Source organism: Apus apus, chromosome 15, assembly GCF_020740795.1.
Source record: "Apus apus isolate bApuApu2 chromosome 15, bApuApu2.pri.cur, whole genome shotgun sequence".
Lineage (NCBI taxonomy): Eukaryota > Metazoa > Chordata > Aves > Apodiformes > Apodidae > Apus > Apus apus.
In genome coordinates, this window is record NC_067296.1 from 14,949,407 (window position 1) to 14,970,862 (window position 21,456).

Below are 21,456 nucleotides of genomic sequence, written 5' to 3' on the forward strand. Positions count from 1 at the left end.
AAGGTGATCTGATAGTGACAGCTAAAACATGTATAAATAAAACTTTAACCAAACTGTAGCTGATGGTGCTCTGTCCGTGAGCCCCTGGGTAACCTCTTTTTTTCAGTAAACTGATGGCAAACGTATGGCTAAAGGTTCTCCATGGCCTCTGCCAGGTGGGATGGCGCAGAGAGGGAATTCCGGGACAGCGATTGTCTCTGCCTCGCCTTCCTTAACGTTAAGACTTTCACAAATGGCTGCGGGTACATACTTTGTCAAAGGTTTGTTACTTCATGGTATTCACACAAAAATAAATATTTACATAAATTCCAAGTATGGGAGGATGCAGTGGACAAACCCAGCAGGCTTGTGAAGTGCTGGGGAAAGCATGAGACTGATCCCTGGCTCGGAGGGGCCGGTGGCCCAGCCTGGCCCCCACCCTGCTCTCCTGCCTGTGATGGACGGGGAGGGGATGGGGTGCCCAGCCCAGGCACCCCCAGTCCTAGCACGGGCTCACCTCACCTCTGCACTGACACCCCAACTGCACCCCATGGCTGGGGCTGGGTCCCTTTTCTCCAAATGCTGTGGGAAGCCAAAGGTTTGGGGAAGCCAGACAATGCAGTGGTTCATCGCTTCTGCTGCCGGGCCGGGCGCCTGGCCCCAGGAGCTGGCAGCTTTTCTGTACTGACACTAAGAGCAAGGCAGAGGGTTTTGGTTTTTTTTCCTCTTACAGTGTGTGGGGAATATCATTGGGTGTATTGGCTACTGAGTAAACTGCCCGGGTCTGCTCCTGGCTGGGACCAGCCTCTGCCACCGAGCTGAAGCCCGTGCCAGCCACACCAGCCCCCCCATGGCTCAGCAGCCACCAAAAAAGAAGCAAAAAGCTGGCTCCAGAGATTATCTACCTTTAAAATGAGCCTATAGGGGTTTATACTTACTAATTTGTCTCTAGTGCTGAGGTCTCCTGTCTGGATGGGGGTGGGGGGGAGCTGGGGGCCCAGCAGCCACCTCTGCTGCTCTCTTGGCTCTGGATATGTGGCCCCAGTGAAGCCCCTGCTTTAGCAGCACTGGCAGTAGGTATTGCACTGAGCAAAAGGAAGTGCATTATAGGGAGTGGGGGTGGTAACGGGGCCATGGTCATCAGACAATGGTTTTCCACACTTTGGGAACTGTGGGCTTGTTCCAGGACTGTGAGCAGGGGGGAGCCAGAGGGCAGAACCCTGCAGAGGGTTCTGTCAGTTCTGCTGCTGAACATTTCCCATCTCTTCTGCGAAGCTGCGAGGGGCTGTGCCGGACAGAGCCCTGTTGTCAGCCTCTGCTACAGACCTGTGGCCCCTGCACGGTTTGTCCTGAGCTGCCAGGACTCCCGCGGAGCCGCTGGACCCGCAGGCTCAGTCCCAGCCTCCCCAGCACGATCCACCAATCAGTGAGACTCACCGTCCCCCAGACCTGGCTCAGCCAGTCCTGGAAGAAGCCCACAATGGAGTGTGAGGTAGAGTACGGATGGTGACCACAAGACAGTGTTTCTCAGGTATTTCCTTCCTTCCTTCTCTGATGTGCAATGACTTAAATGAGTGCGAGACGTCCTTCTAGCCAGAGGTCTGCTGAGCTTGCCAAGTCTCTTGGGAGATTCAGACCCACTGCAGCCACAGGAACGCTCAGAACGAAGGTCTAAGAAGGATGCTTGCTTGCTGCACTGGTCAGCTGCCACCTACACTTACTGGAGGCTGAGCAGCCTCAAAGTCTGGGTCTGGATGGCAAACTTGCTCCCTGTGGGACAAGGGTTCCCCAGAGAAACAGGCAGAGCTGCCTGGACATGAGTCGTGTAGTGATATGGAATGTGTTATTTCACAGGAATAAACTCCTCCTGATCAGACAGACAAAAAAACTGGCAACCTGTACAAACTTAAAAGAATCCATTTTCAGAAAAATAAATTACTAAGGGGAGAGGAGGGTCCATTTCTCAATAAATATGTGATTCAGCTCACCTAAGACTTGGAAATTATCTGGGGACGGGAATCTAACATTTGGGTCCACAAAGGTTATTCTAAATACATCTGCAGCCCCAAACCTCCCCAGGCTCCCTTCTGCCCTTCAAAGTCCCACATCCTTCCAAGCTGCAGGTTTGGCTTCTGCTCGGCCGGACGCGCGGGTGTTGGTGCGGTTCAAAAACGTGTCCTTGTGCCTGAAGTCCCAGGTGCTTGGAGTGTAAAAGAAAACAGGTCTTTTGGGTTCCACCTTCTAAAACTACATGTACCCGCCGCTTCACGGGAGGACGGTGGTGGTCCTGAGCAGGACACCGCTGGGAGCCTCTTCCTAGCAGGTATAAATTGTCTTCTTGACAGAGGAGCGACGCAGACACGGGGAGTCAGTTCTGCTGTAAAATGAGGTTTTCCAGTTCGTCTGCGGAGCGGAGCAGAAACGCTGCCGACTCTCGGTAGCCGGCGATGAGCTGCCGCACGGCGCTGATCTCTGTGGGGCTGAGCTGGGCAGCCTGCATTCCCCTGCTGGTGCTGTTGGAGGGGGCTGTGCTGGAGGCCCCACCTTTCATGCTGAGATCAGTTGGACCTGCCAAGGAAAAGGGAGAGGGAAGCTCAGGCAGAGCAGCCTTTCCCAGGTCTGTCCTGCTCCCATTAGATCCCAACAGGAGCTGTTGCTCCCAGATCTCTGTGCTGGCAGGAAAGTCCCTGTGAAGTGCGGTGCCCAGAATATGAGGAGCCCAGCTCTAGAGCAGCCAGCACAGGCAGGTCATTGCCTCTGCAACAGCCACAAGGAAAGAGACTCCAGTCAATGTGACAAAAATCCTGTCCCGCAGCCTTTCCTGTCCACTCTGCAGGAAGATGGAGGGACCAGGGGCTGCAGTGGTTTCCAACCAGGATGGGAGAGTTCAAGAGCCCCTCAAGATCAGGGACAGGGAGGGGAGTGCATTGGCCTGGGACAGGAAGGAAAACATCCAAGGAGAGCAAGGCTGGAGCAGCAAATGGAGTGGCACTAGTGGAGGACTTCCAGGCCAGGCTAAGCAGCGCTGTGCAGGGGAGGAGAACAAGGAGGAGGAGAATGAGGAGGAGGCTCTCATGCGAAAGTGATTTCCCTGGACAGAAAAGGCAGCAGGAAATGGAGCCCGTTCCCAGCTCACCAAGGGGGAAGGAGCTGGCAGTGGGGATGTGGGTTTGAGAAAGAATTGGCTTAGGTGGGGGATGGAGGGAGAAGGCACTTCTGGGCAACAAACCCCCTTAGGCTTCCTGCTCACGGAGGGAGGAGAAGGAGCAGCTCCTCTCAGCACCACGACCTCTGAAGGACTGGCAAAGAGCTTGGGTATGGGGGGCAAAAAATAATTGCGAAGCAGAGGCTTAAAAATCCATTAAAAAGAAGCAAGTTGCTGCTGTGAGCTACAGCCAGGACCCCTCTGCTCCTGGTGCTCTCGGGGGCTGCTCTGAGAGGGCTCTGCCTCTTGCAGAGGGTCAGGGCAGCCTGAGCTGCTCCAGGGAGGCCCCAGAGCTGCCTCTGCCGTGGCTATGAGGATTAGGTCTCAGCAGCTGGAGGCCGGGGCGGGATCTTTATCCAGGGTTAAGAAGCATTAGGAAGGGATGATAAGAGTTAATCCCAGACAGGCATCTCTCAGGGCTCCGGAAATCACATCTTTCCAAATCCTCACTCCCGTCTGGGTGGGCAGGGGCCGGGCAGGAGCCCAGAGCACACTGGGGCAAGTGAAGGCACCTGGGAGTTGGCTGAAGTACCGGCCAAGGACCAGCATGGGATCCAGTCCCTTCTGCCATGGTTGCCAGGAGGGCAAGGCCAGGGGCTGCTGCCCAAGGGGAGACCCACCATCCCACCCCCGCTCTGGCCCAGGTGCCAAGGAGTCACCAGGTACCACGGGCCCTCCTCACATCCTCAGGCTATTCGGCTCTGTTCCCGTGCTCCTAACTCAGCTGACCCCTTGGGCCTTGCCCCGACTCTCCACCTGCCTTCACACCCTGCAGTCCCAGTCCTGCTCCCCTGGGCTCATTTCCCAGCCCCTTGTCACCCGTCCAAGCTGTGTCAGGAGCTGGCTGTGCCATGGACGCTGTTCCAGAACCCCCCAACTTCACCAGCCCTGTCTCCATCCCTGTCCAACGCCAGCTGGGAAAGGAACAGCTCATACCAGCAGCGAGATCAGGGCAGTGATAGGAGCCTGCTCCTGTTAATAATTAATAGCTGGTATGGATTATCTTTTTTTTTTCCAAATGACACTCCTTCCCTCCACCAGTGCCACCCAAACTGTCCTTCAAAGTTCAGTTCAACAATTAACCACCTGCTGATGAAGCAAGCTGAGCAGCCAGGCAGAGGCCTCCATTGGCTGTAGGAGAAGAGGAGCTTTTGGAGCAACTTTCAAAGAGGTGCTGAAGTGACTGGGCTTGGTAGGACCAGCAGTAGCCCCTGTCACGTCCCCTGAGAACAGCTCAGCCACCCAGAGCAGGATGCCAGGGGCCCACAGCACTGGCCATGGCTGCGTGGGCCCCGGTGCAGAGCGACCCCACTCACCGTTACTGTGGTTGCCCGTCTGGAGGGAGGCGGGGGGCTGCAGGCTGCCCCCCAGGGACCCGTAGCCACGGTAGCTGTAGTTCAGGCTTCCGTTGATGTAGACCGGGTCTTGGGAGTAAGATGAAGCTGGCAGTGAGTAGGAGGAGTGGGTGATGGCTGTGGAGTCTCTGGAGTGCTGCTTGTCTAGAGCGATCGGCTCCTCCTGCATGGGGGAAACACAGACTGACTCCAGCAAGGAGCCCGGCCATCCTCTGCACCCAGGGGGAGGGACAGCGTGGGGACAACTGGTCTCCTGTGGCTGCAGGGTGGCCACCCCAAAACCAGTATCCCTGTCCCTGCTGCCCTTAGTCCCAGGGCACACCACGGGGCCCCACTCTGCAGCCCTCTGACTTTTAGAAAGGTTTTTAAAAATTGTTTCACCTAATTGCTCAGAAACTTCTCTCCCCACACCCACCTCTGGTCCCGAGTGCCCTACCTGGGAGGTCTGGTAGATCTCCAGCCGCATCCTCTTGGCCGCTTTCCGCGTTTCACTCTCGCAGGCAGCGGCCAGGATGTTCTCTGCCATGGCCGAGGTCAGGTGTGGCGGCGTGGGCCTGGTCTGTGGAGACACAAGCAGAGAAGGTGCTCAAGGACTTGCTGCCCTGGGAGTGGCAGGCCAGGGTGGTGGGGCAGCCACTCACCATCTCCATCCCATTCTTCTTCATGCGGCGGCAGGACTTGAGGTAGGTGCGGATGCGCTTGCGTGCCCGCTCCTGGAACTCGGGGAACTGCCGACTGCAGGACTCGATGATGGCCTGGATCTTCTCCTTGGGCTGCTTGGAGATGGGAACCATCCGGTCCAGGTTCTCATCCACAAAAAGGCGCACGAACATCTGCAAAGGAGATGACAGATGGTGGGAACACTGATACAGGAGGTGGGCAAGCTCACCCTCCCGACGGAGCCCTCCTTACATTGAAGGCCTTTAGCCTCTCTGGGTCCATCCCCTCCGAGTCATTTATCTTATCATTGTCTTCATGGTCATCGTGGTCATCATCATCTTCATCGGCCGTGGGGGCCCTGCCAACAGTCAGGTCCTCGGGGCAGCCGCTCACCTCTGTCTTGATGGAGTCGTAGCTGCCAGAGCTGTACGGAGGGGACTGAGAGGAGACGGGGGTTACAGCGAGCAGCCCAGCCCTGCCCAGCCCACAGGGAGAGCCCTTCCTCCTGGGCTCCCTGGTTCTGGAACCTTCCCTGATGTGCCCCCAGAACCTGAGAAGATGAACCCATGGCTGGGCTCCCCTGGGCACCAGCTCCTGCCTGCTCAGGGCAGGGGGGACATGGTGGCCCCTGGGGACAGTGCGATGGCCTGAAGTGCAGGCAGCACTGGTGGTGGTGGCCATGGCTGTGCCAGACCCTGTGGGAATGGGCCACTCCTTGTGCGGCGGCAGCAGCAAAGCTGGACGGGGTGAGGTGAGCCCACGGCAGGGCCCGACTCTGGGGCAGGTGGAGTGTGGGGGATACCCCGGCTCTCCCAAACCATCCCTTCCTCTCTCCCTCCTTCTACCAACCCCTCTCTCAGTGCTCGGGCTGGCTTTGGCTGAGCAGCTGCAGCCCCGAGGCCGGACCGTGGCCCGGCGGTGCCGCGTCCCAGCCTGGCCTCGAGCACTTCACAGGCAGGTGCTCCCAGTGTCCCCGTGTCCCGGGGCAGGGATGTGCAGCTGCCCCGCCTGGCCCAGCCCTGGCAGCCGCTTCCCACAGCCCGGCCGTACCTCTGCCGTGGTCTTCACGGCGTACTTGACCCTGCTGCGCAGCCCGTCGGCGGTGCAGCTGTCTGACTGGTAGGAAGGGGTGACGTGGGCAGGCGCCAGCTTGTCGCACAGGTTGATGGGCTGGTCGTCGGCAGAGGCGGTGAAGTCCATGGGGGCCGCGGTGCCATTGCCGTTCATCTCGGGGAAGGCGCTGTCGCCCTGTGTGCTGCTGGAGGTGGAGGGGTTCAGGGTGGAGGAGCCATTCCCGCTGCAGCTCTCTGACGAGGAGTCATCTGCAAGGAAGGACGTGTCATCAGCCCCGAGGTGCCCCAGACCATGTCCCCGAGGTGGGTGAGCAGCTCTGTCCCCGTGGCACCAGCTGGCAGGACCAGTGGCATGTGCAGCGTGGCTGTGCCCGCCCCTGCCCGGCCGTGGGTGCTGCTGGAGCCGGGCGGGCACAGCCACGCTCCGGGGCCTGGGATGAGGCAGCTGGAGGGACAGACAGATGTGCCTGGGGCTGCAGGGCCACTGCCCTGCACTGCTCCTCATCCCTCACAGAACACTGTATGCTGCCCTGCCCCACGCCTGGGCCACCTGTCCCTCCAGCAGGTGACAGTCCCCACACCTCCGCCCGGGCCACGGCGCCTGGGCTTGAATAAGAACTTTGGAATTTGGTCCTTTTAGTTTTCTGTTTGCATTGCAGGGAGGAGAAGGGGCACTGCTTCTCCCCACTGGATCCCTTGCCTCCCAGCACGGTCCTCCCGGCCCCGTTTGGGGCACGGCGGAGGCAACAAGCTCCAGCACCAGTGGCCTGGGGACATGCTGTTCTCAGAGTGCTGGGCCATGGGGACAGCACACGAGGATGGGCTCACCGGGGTGGGAAAACCCTGAGCTCATCCTGCTTGGAAGCAGCATTAAGAGCTGTGTTCCCAGCAGACATGCCACCAAGCAAGGCTCCTCAGCACATTGCTGCTGGGAGGGACAGGGGCTGCACTGACATTCCTCCTGTCCCACTCAAAGCCCAAGTCACCTCCTGCACCCTACATGGACACGCCTGCTACCCTGTTTCCACGTGCCCCAGAGCCACCCCATGGCAGCCACACAGCCACATCTTTCCCCCACCACCTGCCACAGCGTTCAGCCCAGCTCCTGCTTGGGCTCGGTTACCTTCCCACCCCCAGGTCTCACCACCAACCCCCTGCTTGCTCCCAGCTCACACGTCATTCTCCTGCCTCGTGCTGCTCCAGAGAGCAGCCCAGCCACAGCAGAGAGCCCAGCCCTGCCTGTGCCCAGCCCTGCCTGCACCAGGCCAAAGAGCCCAGCCCTGGGGCCAGGCACGACATTTTCAAACTGCTCAGCCCATTTCCCCTTCCCTCCCCCTCGCTGCAGTAAATCCTTTATTTCATTAGGTGCCTCCGCGAGAGGGAAAGGGCGAAGCACGTGGGGAGCTGCTTCCTGTGCGAGCCTGCGCCGGGCGGCGAACAAAGAAGCAGCCGGCGCTGAGGAGCAGATGGTGGGTCCTGCTCCGGGCCCGGGCTGCAGGGTGGCCCCGGCACCCATGGCTCCCGGCACATGGTGCCAGGTCCAAAGGTGTGCGGGCGCGGGGCGGCAGGACGGTGCCCAGCTGCTGCCACCCACCCTCCTCCTCCTCCTCCCCCCGCCAGCACCCATGAGAAACTTTAATTGGAGGCTCAGTGAGTGCTCCTGTGACCCTGCAGCAGCCCGGGACTTTGTATCCCTTAAAATAAACAGACTTGAGGACACTCAGGCATCCAAGCCGAGCGTGGGGGCTGGAAGGGGCTGCCGCGGCGTGTCCCCAGCCGCCCCGCCAGCGCTCGCTGCCCGCCCGCGCGCCTGCGCCCAGCCTGCTCCCAGCCTGCTCCCGGCTCCGCCAGCCCCGAAATTAGAAGGTCCCTGCTCCCCCCTCGGCAGAGCTCCCTCCCCCTCCTTTCCCTTGTGCTGATCCACTTATTCGTCTGAGCGATGACCAGAGCTGACCTAATCCCAGGGTGGTGTTTATGTGCCAGGCACTCCAGCCCGGCAGCATCGCCCTGCCCAGCACTGGCTCCAGGCAGAAGCTGTTGCTCCCGGCCAGGGCTGAGCACTGGCTCTGTGTGCCAGGGAATGAAGGGCTCACAGGGGGCTCAGCAGCCAGCGTTAACTTGGGGTGCCCCCTAAGCAGTCCCCTAGTTCTGGCTTTGGTCCATCTGCGTGCCACGGTAACGGGGCCCCAGTGGGCGGCTGCAGCTCACACCACGGTGGCTCAGACATACCTGGAGGGACAGGACACCAGGGGCACTGTCACCTCCTGCTCCCACTCCCTGTGGCCTCAGAGTAGTGCCAGCTCAGCAATGGCCCCTGCAGCAGCAGGCAGGTGGCCAGGAGCACAGAGGCCTCCCTGCCCCTGGGATGGATGAAGGCCATCCCTCCCCCTGCTCCTCTCTGCACCAGGCGAGACGGGGCTCCCAGAGGGAGGCTCCAGCCTCATCCAGCGATGCCTCTCGGAAGGATTAAGGAGAATTATTCCCCTGCACGGAGGCATGAGCTGCACGCCAAGCCCCACCATCAGCCCAGGCACAGCCACAGCAACAGCCCTGCAGCACAGGACCAATCACTGCCATCCTGCAGGCCAATGGCAGGGACCTCCTGCCTGCTCCTGGGGGTGGCAGGCAGCCCCCGGCACGGCTGCCTGCACTGAGCTGGGGACAGCGGCCCCTGTGACACAAAACTCTGCCAGGCAAAGGGGACCGAGACAGACGACACCTGAGAGAAGACTGTGCAGGTGCCCTGAGCATCCCCAACCTGTCCCAGACTTTCCCAACCTGCCTTGGACATCCCTGCACTGCTCTAAGCATCCCCAACCTGCCTCAGGCATCCTCACTTCTCCCTGCACATCCTGCTCTGCCCTTGCCCATCCACCTCCCACCTCCCCCGGCTCTGTCCTTGGTCTCTACAGTCCCTCACTGGCTTCTCTCACTGGGCAGGAGCCTGGGGGTGAGGTCTGGACCACCCTCCGACTTCTCAAGAGTTTTGTTTTATGTTGCACAGAACACACACAGCAGCTGCAATCCAGACTTCTATCTGACTGTGTTGCATTTACAAACCTTGGGCTTGTTACAGACCAAAAAAATTGAAAACAAAGAAGATACTTCTAGGAACCTGTCCAGATGGAACAAGAAAATTAAATAGGAAACTAACCTAAGGGACTTGCACCTACTAAAAGAACAATTTAGTATAAACCAAGGATGAATGTAAGTGAACAACAAGGTCTGTAAACCCACTAGCTACAGATAATTTTCTTATTTCTACATTTTTACAGGCTATGCTCTCCAAGAAGCCCCACACAAAAAGTGGTGGATTAATCTCAGTCTTAGAAGCAGAGAAACAGCCACTAACTCAGACTGCCAAGGTCCTTGGGTCCGAGCGGGAATGGCCTTGGCCAGCTTGGATGCAGGGAGGGAGTGCTGGGCTCTCCAGGATGGTGGTGGGGCTGGTGCTGTGCCCTAGGCAGCTCCACAGGGTCTCTGCAGCCCAGAGGAGCAGCTGGAGCTGAGGCAGAGGGAGCAGGAGCTCCCTTGCCTTGGGTGCTGGGACGGGGCGGAGGCTCCCGCCCTGCCAATGGTAGCTGCAGCAGGACACACAGTGACAGGGCCACCTTGGCCACGCTCCCAGAGAATCACCGTTTGGGTAAAACCCACTAAACTTCTGAGCTTGGAGAGGTTTGTTTTTTCCCAGTGAGTGCCCAAACCACACGTAACAAGCAGGGCTTCAGCAGCAGCAGGCGAGCAAGGCCAGGCTGTGCAGCCATGAATATATTCATTATCAACCAGCACGAGCCTGGTGAGCTCCCTGCTCACGGCTGGAGCTTGGCTGCATGAGGAGCCCCTCTAATGAGGATAATTGGGAGCCCCCCTGCTCCACCCCCGTGCCCTAATTGAAGCAGATGGAACCGTAAAAAACAATGTCACTTCTAACTGGTTTGAGCTTTTGGTCAGAAAACAGAAAATTTCGTTCTCCTGTTTAATCCCCTGGAGCTGGAGCTCTGCAGGCTGGAGGTGGAGACCCCAGACCTGCACCTGGGGCACCAGAGCGCCTGATGGAGGCCACCCAGCCCCAAGGCCCCTGGAGTGCTGCCCTGCTCAGCCCCATGGCAGGGGCCGGGTGAGCGGCGATGCCGGCGAGGAGCCCCTGGAACCATCTCGCTCCTCTGCTGCGGCATCGGCCGCTCCCCAGCGGCGCCGAGCCTGGGAGAGCGAGAAGCAAAATGGCTTCTTGGGCCGCGGTGCTGGGGGAGGAGGGGATCAGTCACTTATTAAATTAATTAATCAGGGCTCAGCGTTTTCATTTTGAAGAGGCTGCTGGATTATCCTTGATTTCTGCGGCACTGGATTTGTGGAGATCAGGAGGAGAAGGGGTGATTTCCAACACCTGCTCCCCAGGAGATTTTACGGCGGGGAAGTGGTTGGGTTTAACGTCTCAGTCGGCGAAGGCCACTGTGCCGCTCTCCGAAGGCAGAGTTAAAGATGAATGGGGCAAATTGTTCCTCCTCCTGTCACATCTCCAGAGTGGAGACAAAACCTCTTTTGACTCAGAGAACAATGAGCTTATGTAAGAGCCAGCGGCCCACGGAAACCTCACCGCAGCCCCGCGCCGCGCGGTGGGCCGGGGGCCGCCCGCCGGTCGGCACCAGGGCTCAGCCACTGCGGTCACCGCTGAGTCCTGCCAGTGACCCTTGGTCACCCGTGGACCACCAAGGAGCCACCAGCCATGGTCCTGCCTGCCCATGACCGCAGGGTGACGGCAGAGGTGGATGCTCCCACCTGGTTCTCCCATTGCTCCCAGAGGGGACTGTCCCGTTTCCACCCCACTGTGGCACCACATGGGCCAGAGCTGCAGCCCCAGCCCCAGCTCAGCTGTCAGGAGGGTGCAGAGCATCCCACCACTGCCTGCCTGGAACAACGGCCAGGAAGATGAAAAGTGCCATAAATTATTCACTCACAAAAGAGACGAGAAGGGGGGAAGAAGGGGAGGAGGAAAGCCTGCGAGGAAAGGATACTTAATACAAATTAGAGATCCAGTGGGAACGGGGGCCCTGCAGGGGGCCGTGGCAGGGGGTAGAGCCACATTCACTAGGTGCCCCAGGGCTCCTGCACCCACAGCCAGTGGGAAAGGCCCTGGCCATGCCGGCTGCCATGGCTGGAGCACAGAGCCCATTTGCTCCAGGTCCTGCCCAGCCAATTGCCTCCAGGATGTATCAGAAAGAAAAAAGAAATGCTGCTGGGCCTGCGGGGCGGCGGGGCTGGCCGGTGTCCAGTTAAGGCGCTCTACTTCCTGTCTTCCTTCGTTAACGCAAACCTCGTTATGTCCCAGACAAAGCGTCCACCCTCTGCCCTCCCTCCCCGGGTCCCTGCCTTCGACCAGAGCCCTGGATGAGCCAGACATCTGGCAGGGCTGGACACAATGTGCGGGCGCGGGCGAGCCCAGTTGGACAAGGCAGCGCTGTGCCCCAGCTCCCTGGCTCTCGGCATGAAAGGTGCCCCCCGGTGCCATCTCCCCCCAGCTCTGCTGCCCAGGGAGCAGCTCCCTCTAGCACTGGGACCTCACTGCTCTGACCCCATGACCAACATCTTCCCCTGCACCAAAGCTTGATGGTTCCCACTGCAGAAAGCAGCCTTGGCACAAATCTGCTCTGTCCCTTGGTCTTCCCATCTCATCCCAACCCCATCCCTTCTGCTGCTGCCCAAGGGGTGCTGGAGCAGGCAGTGGGGGAAGGAGCAGATCCAGTCTCCCCTTGTGCCACCACCACTGGCAGCCACCCAGATCCTGCTGCAGGCAGAGGACACACCATGGCCCCGTGCTGCCCAGGCACTGCCTCTCCCCCATGCCAAACAAACGGGTTTGGTGACTTTGGGCAGGGTTGTCACCAAGCTGGTGCCTCCAGCCCAAACCTGTCACTAGAGTGACCCTGCTATTCACCCCCAGTCCTTTGGACAGGATGGAGAGGGACCATCCCCAAGCTACTGGGCTCTGCAGAAGCAGGCAAGGGACATAATGCAGGGTTCACTCCACTGTACCCACTCACCCCTTCGGCTAAGAGTGCTCAGATTTAGAGAAGAAAGTGAGGACACTTCCAGCACTGGCTGCCCAGGAGCCTGGTGAACCTGCAGACCAGGGAAGAGCCCCCCAGAACTGTGCTCCATGCACAAGCAGGATGAACTGACTGACTCGGCCAAGCCTGAGTGGCAGCTGGGAGGGAGCTCTGAGCCCAGTCCAGCACAAGGGGCTGGAGAAGCCACCATGGCCCCACAGTGTCCATGCTGCACTGCTCAGCCTTCCAGCAGGAAAGGGCAAACTCTTCAAAAGACACTGAATGGAGGGTGTTTATCACTGGCAAGGGCCTTTGCTCAGTAGGAGCAGACACACCCCTGGAAGAGGTGATGGAGAACAGAGCCACAAACCCAGACTGCTCAGGCAGGGCAGGGACGCACTTCCTGCAGGAACAGCACAGCATGGGGACACCCCAGGGAGAGAGGAAATCTATGCCTAAGAAAAATAAGATAAGGTCACGTCTAGCTGTTGTAAGGCCTGGATGCTGATACTAGTCTTGTTTAGACTCTGAGCTAGGGTTTCTGGGAGGGTGAAATCCAACACTGGTGCAGGAAGCCCTGAAAACAGCGAGGATTTTACAGCCTGGGAAGAGCAAGAGCCTGGGGACTTGGAGATCATCTCTTGCCAGCAGTCAGATGGCTGTCCATGCATCTGCTGGGCCTTTCCTAAGGCTGGCAAAGGCAGTTTGTTTTCACCTGGAGCAGGGATGGGGCTGGCCCAGGAAAGCCCCGGCAGCGGAGAGGAATCAGGAACAGCAGGACACCTGATGCCACCCACGGTAAGTGACCCTGCTGTGGCCAAGAGAGGAGGGTGCCATGGGTCGGGTGCCAGCTGGCGGGAGGTGCAGCTGTGGAGCGGGATGTCACGGCTGCCCTGGGGACGGAACCCAGCATGTGGGGTCCTGCAGGAAGGGCTGGGCTCGCTGTGCTGCTGCTCTGTGTTCAGCAAGAGGGACGCTCTCCTCCCCGGGAAGTGCCCGGCCAGGCGGGTGGCAGAGCCCAGCCATGGGCAGCGCACCACGGGCACCTCGCCAAGTCACGGCGCTGTGACCTAGAGCCGGGGGACACGTGCCATACCCAGAGAGATGGCTGTGCTGGGGATGGCTCGGTGCTGTCCTTGCCAGCCCCAGGGCAGGTCTTCCAGAGGAGCAACATGCCCTGCCTGCACCTGTGACAGCAGCCTGAAATGATGTCTGCCTGCATGTCCTTGAAGTTCCTCTGGAGCACTCCTGAGGGATGTCCCCAACACCCAGAAGCATTCCCAGACGGCCACCTTGAGGGATGCCCTGAAGGAGCACGTGCCTTTGCAGTTAAGTAGGTTAAGGAAGTCCCTTCTCCAAGGTCTGCTGCTCCAGGCAGAACGGGCTCCGTGGGGATGCAGCCAGTCAAGTGAGGACTGCTCACAGGGACCTCAGCTGGAAGGGTATCTGTCCCAACATGGAGCCATGAAACACCCCAGGGCACCCCAGGCAGGGAACACAGACGTTACACCTCAGAAGGACCAGGCAAGGCTGGGCTGCCCGATGGCTGAGCACTGCTCCCGGGCAATGGACGAGGATGTACGGCCAGGGATGAGGCAAGATGGACCCTGTGAGCAGGCAAGATGGAGGTGTCTTCTGCATTAGCTCAAGTGCTTTGCCATGTCACATACGCAGGGGTTCAGGGTCTGCCTGCTGCTGTCTTTTCAAGGGCATTGCTCTCACTGCCAGGTCACAGCCTCTCCATGATCAGAGATCCTGCTCAGTCCCAGGCTCCAAACCCAGCTGGGAGGTTTTGTGACGCCGCGCTCGCCTGCAGACACAGTTGGCTCCCAGGATGGACAGGCCCAGCTGAAGCTGCTTCAGCAAGACAGGGCCAGGCACCAGGACCTGCGCTGAGCTGGGAGCAGACCTGGGACGTCTTCAGAGATAGCAACAGGCACAGGGGACAGTGAGACAGCCTGGCTTTCAGGTCCCTTCACCCCAAATGTGTGTGGGCTCCCCAGGCCATGTCCCTCCAGGATGTCCTGCATGACAGCTCTGTGCCAGCAGCAAAGGGCTCATGTTGATCTCGCTGCTTTGGGCAGATACCGGCTTCCTGCGGGCACGTACGCTGTGAGCAACATCCGACGGGGAGGGGATGTTGCAGGGAGCTTCACGTTTTCCGTGCTGGGGCCCACAGGATGAGTAACAAAGGAAAATGGAAGGAGCAACTGTGTGCATGTCGGCGTCACTACTCGGAGCTGGCCAGTGCACCCTGCGTCCCACTGTGCACCCACCAACCCGGCGGGAACCCTGGCTCTGCTGCCCATGCTCTCTCGATGGTGCCTTCTCTGTCCATTATCCACCAAGGTCATTAGGTCCAATTTGCTCTCCCTGCTGTTCAAGGGCTGATGCTGGTTGCAGCATGGCTATACTGGGCTGGGGTTTCTGGGCACGGAGACAAAAGAAGGTGTTGGCTTTCATCCTAGCTGCTTTTTAGCTCTCTGAAGATATAGCAGATACCTGCATATCAAAGCACAGGACAACAGTTCCCTGCTCTGCTGCCCCTCTCGATTTTATATCGCTCTGCTCGTAGGCCATAGGATAGCACTTGCTCTTCCCAGGCCTCCAACAGACCTGGAGCAGATGCTTTGGTACTTTACACATGACTTTAACAAGCCTGTCAGACGATACTGCTCTCCGACCAGGCGACTCTTCATTAAAACTTTAGGAAGCCTCTCACAGCAGACACACTCTAAGTGTCCCATCCATCAGATGGCAGCGGGAGCAATTTAGTAACTCAAAAGAATTTCCAGAGGGAGGAGAGCACTGAGTCCTGAACAAGCTCCCAACTGAAGAAGGTGATGTGCGACCAGACCCTGCTGCAGCACCGGGATGCTCGGCGCTCCACATGGGATACCCAGCTCACAGGGCTGGTTACTCCTGTTTGGGTGATTTCCTGGGGAAAGCCTCACATATGCACAGCCTTAGCAAACCAGTGTGAATGAGATAAAACAGATTTGCTTCCAAAAAATAATTTTCAGGGGTCTAGAGAAGAGGAGAGCAAAGAGCGCTCAATGCTTTGATCCATGCACGTTGCCCTCCCCACACCAGCCTCTCCTCTGGCGACGGGCTCCTTCACGGCTCCATGCTCCTCTCCTCTATCCACCCACTGCCCTCCTGGGCGGCCCCATCATTCTTCTTCCCTTCTCAGCCTCACATAAGGGTGAGGAGCCTCAGCCCTGAGTGGGAGCGGTGGTTCAGCAGAGGGACTGCCATTAGGCCTTTAACCCCAGCAGCATCAGCCTGTGTTTTGGAGCTCCAACACAGGGCAGGGATGTTCACCACAGTGACAAAACCAAACTCTTCTCTTCAGTCCCACAAAACGCCCTGGGAAGCACAATGGCCTGATGGAAATCTCAATGCCTGGATTCTGCTTGAAGGGTCTCATTAGTAACTCTGGGCTTGGCTTGCTGATTCTTTGACTCCATCACTTTGAGTTCGCCAAAGTCTACCTGGTTTAGCCTTCTACCCATTCCAGGGACAGTCTGGGACACTTGCATTCCTCACAAAAAGGAAGGGACTCCTGGAGCTTTATTGCTCACCGAGCCTTACAAAGGAAATTAAAAGAGCCAAGAAGGGCCCCAAAGAGGACACCTGCTTCTGAAGGAAAGCCACCAGGCATGAAAAATTGGAAGCATTTCCTAAGAGGACAAAGAGAGAGAGAGGCCTGAGCTTTAGTGAAAATATCTTGATTTGCCGAAATATGTGAGTCCCTTATTAAATTATTGTTCTGTTGAATAACAGTATTGAGCAAAGGGACCAAAACTGTGTCATTCTAGATTGCAAATGAAACCAGGGAATTCAGTGGTGGGGGATAAACCACAAGCCTAAAATGTCCCAACCAGAAAATAACAAAGTTCAGGGGGTACAGAGAGAACCAGTCAGGCAACAGGCAGAGCAGGAGCACATGCTCGGGGCAAAAGCTGAAGAGCTGAAGGCTCCTGCTGTGAGCACCGTGTCCCACCAGACACCCTCCTTGCTGCCAGGGTCCCAGCCCCATCACCAGGTCATCAGAAAGCAGAAATGCCCTGCCTGGGATGCAGGGCAACACAGGCAGGTTTCACATCCTCACCAGGGCTGCCTGGCTGGGGAGCTCAAACCAGCAGTTTCTCCAAACTGCAGACTTGCCACAGAAACTGGAGTCCCACGAGGTGCAGGACTGAAGAGAGCAGCATCCCTGCTGTCCCCACTGTCCCCGCCACTGGCCACACAAGCAGCTAAAAGCCACCCCAGGGAGACCTGCCAGCACAAAAGGCCTTTCTTTCCCCCAGGGTGGTTTTCCAGTTCCCTTTCTTAAAGCAGCACCAACCCAGCTCAGATTGTCCCTCGATTCCTCTGCTCCCTTCCCACTCTCTCAGCAGTGGCCAGGCTGGGGACAATGAGGGATTCAACCTCTTGAGCAAAAGCCAGTAACAGTCCAACCACTAAATCCTTCCAAGCATCACAGAGATGAACTCTGACCTGAACTCTTACTTCTACCATTTATTTACTTGCTCTTTTATTTTAAACTAGTGCATTTCACAGAAGTAACACACCACCTCTCTTCACCAAACTCTCCCCCCCAGGCCCATGTGTGCCACCTTCAGCCCCTTCCAACCACTTGCCTCAAGCAAGAGGAGAAACCCACGTCCACCCTGGCTACTGCAAATGACACAGTTCTTGCCAGAGGGACCCAAGTTGCCATCTAAGGTGCAGCTTTCCAAGCATGGAAAGCTGTGAGCTGTACTGGGACACCTTGGCATCCTTCCGGCAGCAGGCAGCCCATGGCTTGTCACACCCAGGAACAACAACCTGATGCCTTAGGAGAGGATCTGATGACCTCTTTCTGGAGGAGCTGGGAGCCAGGTCCCCACACAAGGACCATCAGCTCCAAGCTGGAGAGGGCCTTGGCTGAGCAGGAGCCCAGAGGCTAAACGGGAAGGACCGGCAGTGAGCACTGCTTCGAAGCCTGTACTGATATGAAATCCATCCTACAGGTGGGACACCTGATCAGAAGGGACTGGTTAATGTTTAATAAGTCACAAAAACACGCTGCAGCAGAGGCGCGGGGCGCTTCCCGCCGCCGGGGCACTCACCGTCCTCCTGGCCGTGCAGGTTCTGCGGGCTGCGCATGCTCTCGTCCTGGCTGGGGCTCAGGCTGGAGTTCAGGTGCTGGTCAGCTGAGATCCATGTGGAGTCGTTCATATCAAAGTCCTCGCTGCTCACCGATGTCTCATCCTGGAGGCAAGCAGGAAAGGGTTAAGTCGAGCTATTTTCTTCCCTCCTTTCTGTGGCTTTAACATCTCCTCACCACACTCCTTCCTAAAAACAATTTGGTGGGCAGCTCCTGCCCCCCAGGAACGGCTGCTGGCCCCTCGTGCTCCCCAAGGCCAGGGCAAGCAGCCCTTCCCTCCGCAGGGCTCTGCTTCCTGCCTGAAGACGTGCCTGAGCAATGGCACTGTCTCTAATTGAGGACAATTAGAAAGAGCTCGCATCCTGTAGGAGCGGATGGCTGAGCCCTGGAGTTTACCCTTTAATCTCCATCCACCCCAGTGTGTTTCTGGTGAGGGAGCGGCATGTGGGAGCTGAGGACGGGCTGCAGCTCCATTGAAACAGCTCCATAAAACATCCTGGGACATTCTTGAGATCAAATCATCTGCTGCTGGAATCACCAGAGGACTGGTAGCAGCAGGGAGTGGCCAGTGGGGCAGATCAGGATAACAGCACCAATCCCCATCGACCTGCCCTGCCTGATGCTGCAGAGGAGGCTCCTGGAGCACAGCCCCAGGGGACTGCTCCCCCAGCCTGCTCCCAAGGGACATCACCTCCCCGCCCTCATCAAAAATGGCAACACACACCTCGGGATGGGACTGGGGGAGCGAGGTCCCTGGCAAGGCAAGGACACCCCAGCTCGGCCGGGGAGCCTGGCCAGCCACTCGCTCCTCGATGGCATAGATGACATTCCTCTCTCCCACTCCTCCAGCTGAAAGGACATTTTCTCTCTCTCTCTCTCTCTCCCTTCTCGCTAACCTTTACAGTACTTCGAGACACAGCCCCTGGATCGCTTCCAGCACCGGAAAGGTCAGCCACAGGATTTCAAAACCATCATCATAAAGGCAGCACTGAGATCCTGAATGAGAGGAGGGGCTGTGGGACCTCCCCAGGCTGAACTCTCCAAACATGCAGCTTGGGAGGAAGCAGATACGTGTCCCCATGTGAACACGGTCCTCCTGGTGATCCCTTTATCTGCCTTCCTCTCCTGCTCCTCGAACGGGCAGAGACCACATCCAGATCCCTGGGGTGCAGGGGAACACCGAAAACGTTGCCAGAACCACCTTCAACTGCACTTTCCTTTGATTGAAACATTTCAAAGGCTTGTAAACCCTCTTCTCTTATTTATTTTTTCTCCTCTTGGTCCTGAGACAGAATACAAACCCCACTCCCTCTCCACATAAGAAGCAATTGGCAAGCACCCCTCCAACCAACGCCTGTGCCTCATAAAAACTGTCCTGTCTGGCCACTGCTGGCTGACAGTTTTTATTGTGAATAAACATCTTTAAAGACAGGTTTGTGCTTTTCCTCCTTTCCCCTTGACCCTGCAGACACATCTGCTGGCTGGGGGCTCACACCCACCCCAGCCTGCTCCCTCGATCTGCCTCCCAGGGAGTTTCCTGGAATTTACAGCTTGTGAAACCCTGGATGCACCACAGGATGGGCGCGTGGACAAGGCTCAGCAGCCCCATGCACACCTGCTGCCAGAATGGGGACACCCTGACCCCCAGACCTGCTGTGCTGACCTCAGGTGTCCCCCACAACTCCCTGTGCCCAGGTCAGGCAGGGTGGGAGAGGGGAAGGCAGGGGGAAGCACAGTGTCCTCCAGGTCAGCAGTGCACCGCTGCTGTGCCAGCCACAAAGCAATCCTGCCTCTCCAGAAACTCCATCTTGTATGTATGGGAACAGAACTCCAAAGGTCTCCTTCCCTGTTGCAAACTATAAATAGTCTCTTTATTGTAAGCATTTGCAGGGAGGCAGCCACCCTAATATCTGGCCTTCTTCACAAGGCTTACTCAAGATTACTGTCAGAGCTTAAGACACAAACGCAAATGCCAAGGTCCTTGCTGCCCACAGTCTCTCACCTGCCCGGTGTGGAGGAGGAGCCCTGGGAGCCACCCATGGTGTTTTGGCAGCTGCCTGGCTCATGCAGTGTCTGTGGGGTTGTGCTGTGCAGGACACCCAGCCTGGGCACCCAAACTGCCACCCCAGAGCCAACCTGCCCTCCACACACTCAGTGACACGAAGGATGCCTCACGTGCACATGCTTTGTAAAGGGCCTTATAAACATGAACAGTTATCTTGAGGTGGTATAACATTTGTCTATTATTAGAAATACGCTGGGTATCAAAGCAGAAACTGATAAGCTATAAATGACTCAAGTCAAACAAGGCCATCATACGTTTCAAGTCCCGGATCCAGGCAGCAGCAGAAGAGCAGGCAGCATGCTGCTGGGGGACCCTGTCAGGCACTCCTGGCCCTGTGTCCCCAGTGTCACCCCCTGCTTTACAGCCAAGGCTTTCTGCTTTCCAGCACTAACATCCTTGGCCAAAATGCCAAGGGGTCAAAGCTCCCAGCAGCACAGCCTGTCCTAAGGGAATGCAAAGCTGACCCATGGAGACTGTGAGGAACAGTCAAAGCCGGTGGTGAGAACTGCCAGGGGAGCATCTCCTGCCTGCTGGCCTGGGGCAGCCCCTGCAACTCTGCCCATGCAATGGTGCTCCAGGGAGCTCCTCACACCTTTGTGCCTCTTCCCTGAAGCAAGAGAAAGGCTCTGACCTCGAGGATGGCTCTAGCTGTCCCCGTCACCACTGCTCTGGCCTCACCACTGTAGGTCTGACAACTTCCACTGCCCCTCGGCTGCATCCCTTGCTGCTCTCTGGGACACCAGAGGCCACCAGCAAGCCCCCTCCTCAGGACACCCCTTAGAGACCCAGGGCTGAGTATTGTGACCTCCTGGTGTTGCCCATCAGGGCCAGCAGTGACTCCTGGCGCTGCTGTCACCCTCAGGCCAGGGACGATCCAGGGACAGCAGGCCCCAGCAGCAACACCCAGAGAACGCTCTGCCTGGCCAGGGACCAGAAGCAGGCCCATTTCAGTCGCTGGAGTGGAGGGACAGCAGAACAGCACACATCCTGGGATCAAAACATGGGACACCATAGCAGGATCAAAACCTGAATTCTGAATTTCCCTTGGATGCCCATAACCTGGCTGAAGGCTGGGCCTTGAAGCAGGCTCCCACCATCCAGCCAAACAAGGAAGCACTTCTTAACAGCAGCAACAGCTCCCACTCGGAGCAATACGGTAAATCTAATCTACCCTTCCACCCTCTTTTGGCTTGCAAGTCAGGCAGCTCATTCTTTTTCCTCTCTGGGTTCTCAGGAGAATTCTCTCTGCTAATTTCTTCTTTCCTGTAAACAAACTTCAAATGAAACTTTCATTAGAAAACAGAATGTAGTCCATTACCAGCACCTGCCTCTGGACCGGCTGCCTTTCCCCCAGTTCCACACCGCTCGTGGCACAAATGGAAGTGACAGTGGCTGCCCCGAGCAGCCAGCCCAGAGCTGAGCCCCGAACCCCGGCACTGCCGCCCTTCTCCTTCCTGCCTTTCCCAGCTCTCCAGAGATCTCCTCACCCTGCAGTAAAGTCCCATTGCTTTGTTTCCAACGTTCATGGGACTGAGCGATCAAGGGTCAGGCAACGTGCGTGCGGCTCCTCTTCTGCAAAGGGAAGTCGGATCCTGCTGGTGCATTCACAGGCCACACCCAAACATCGGAGCAGGGCTCCCGGCACCGTGCAGGGTTTGGAAAACAACATCCTTGCTCCTCTCCTTATCTACAGTCCAACATTCACAGCTGCTCTGCAGACACTCACAGCCAATGTTTTCTAACCAGCCAAGGCAGACACTCGCATGTGCAGGACTGGCACTCGGCATTTCTGTCCCACTTTCCATTCACCAATCTTGGAGCGCCGTGCGTGCGCGTGTCCGCTGAGCCTCTCAACTTCCCTCCCAGTTAGAAAAGTACTCTTCCTATTATAGAGCTGGAAACCCCGGGTACTGACAGCCG

The 21,456-nt window shown here is 57.7% G+C and overlaps 1 protein-coding gene across 3 annotated transcripts in view; it reads right to left on the bottom strand.

Annotated features, from left to right (window-relative positions):
• Positions 1-444: 444 nt before the first annotated feature.
• Positions 445-21,456, bottom strand: part of NOL4L (nucleolar protein 4 like) — a 57,126-nt gene continuing 36,114 nt past the window's right edge. For all 3 annotated transcript variants that reach the window (XM_051633276.1, XM_051633277.1, XM_051633278.1), the window contains 7 exons: positions 17,434-17,575; positions 6,250-6,521; positions 5,452-5,637; positions 5,181-5,372; positions 4,976-5,098; positions 4,501-4,702; positions 445-2,547 (listed from right to left, as the gene is read on the bottom strand). In XM_051633276.1, coding sequence (XP_051489236.1) covers positions 2,348-2,547; positions 4,501-4,702; positions 4,976-5,098; positions 5,181-5,372; positions 5,452-5,637; positions 6,250-6,521; positions 17,434-17,575 — 1,317 coding nt within the window. In that variant the 3' untranslated portion in view covers positions 445-2,347. The remainder of the gene's footprint in view (positions 2,548-4,500; positions 4,703-4,975; positions 5,099-5,180; positions 5,373-5,451; positions 5,638-6,249; positions 6,522-17,433; positions 17,576-21,456) is intronic.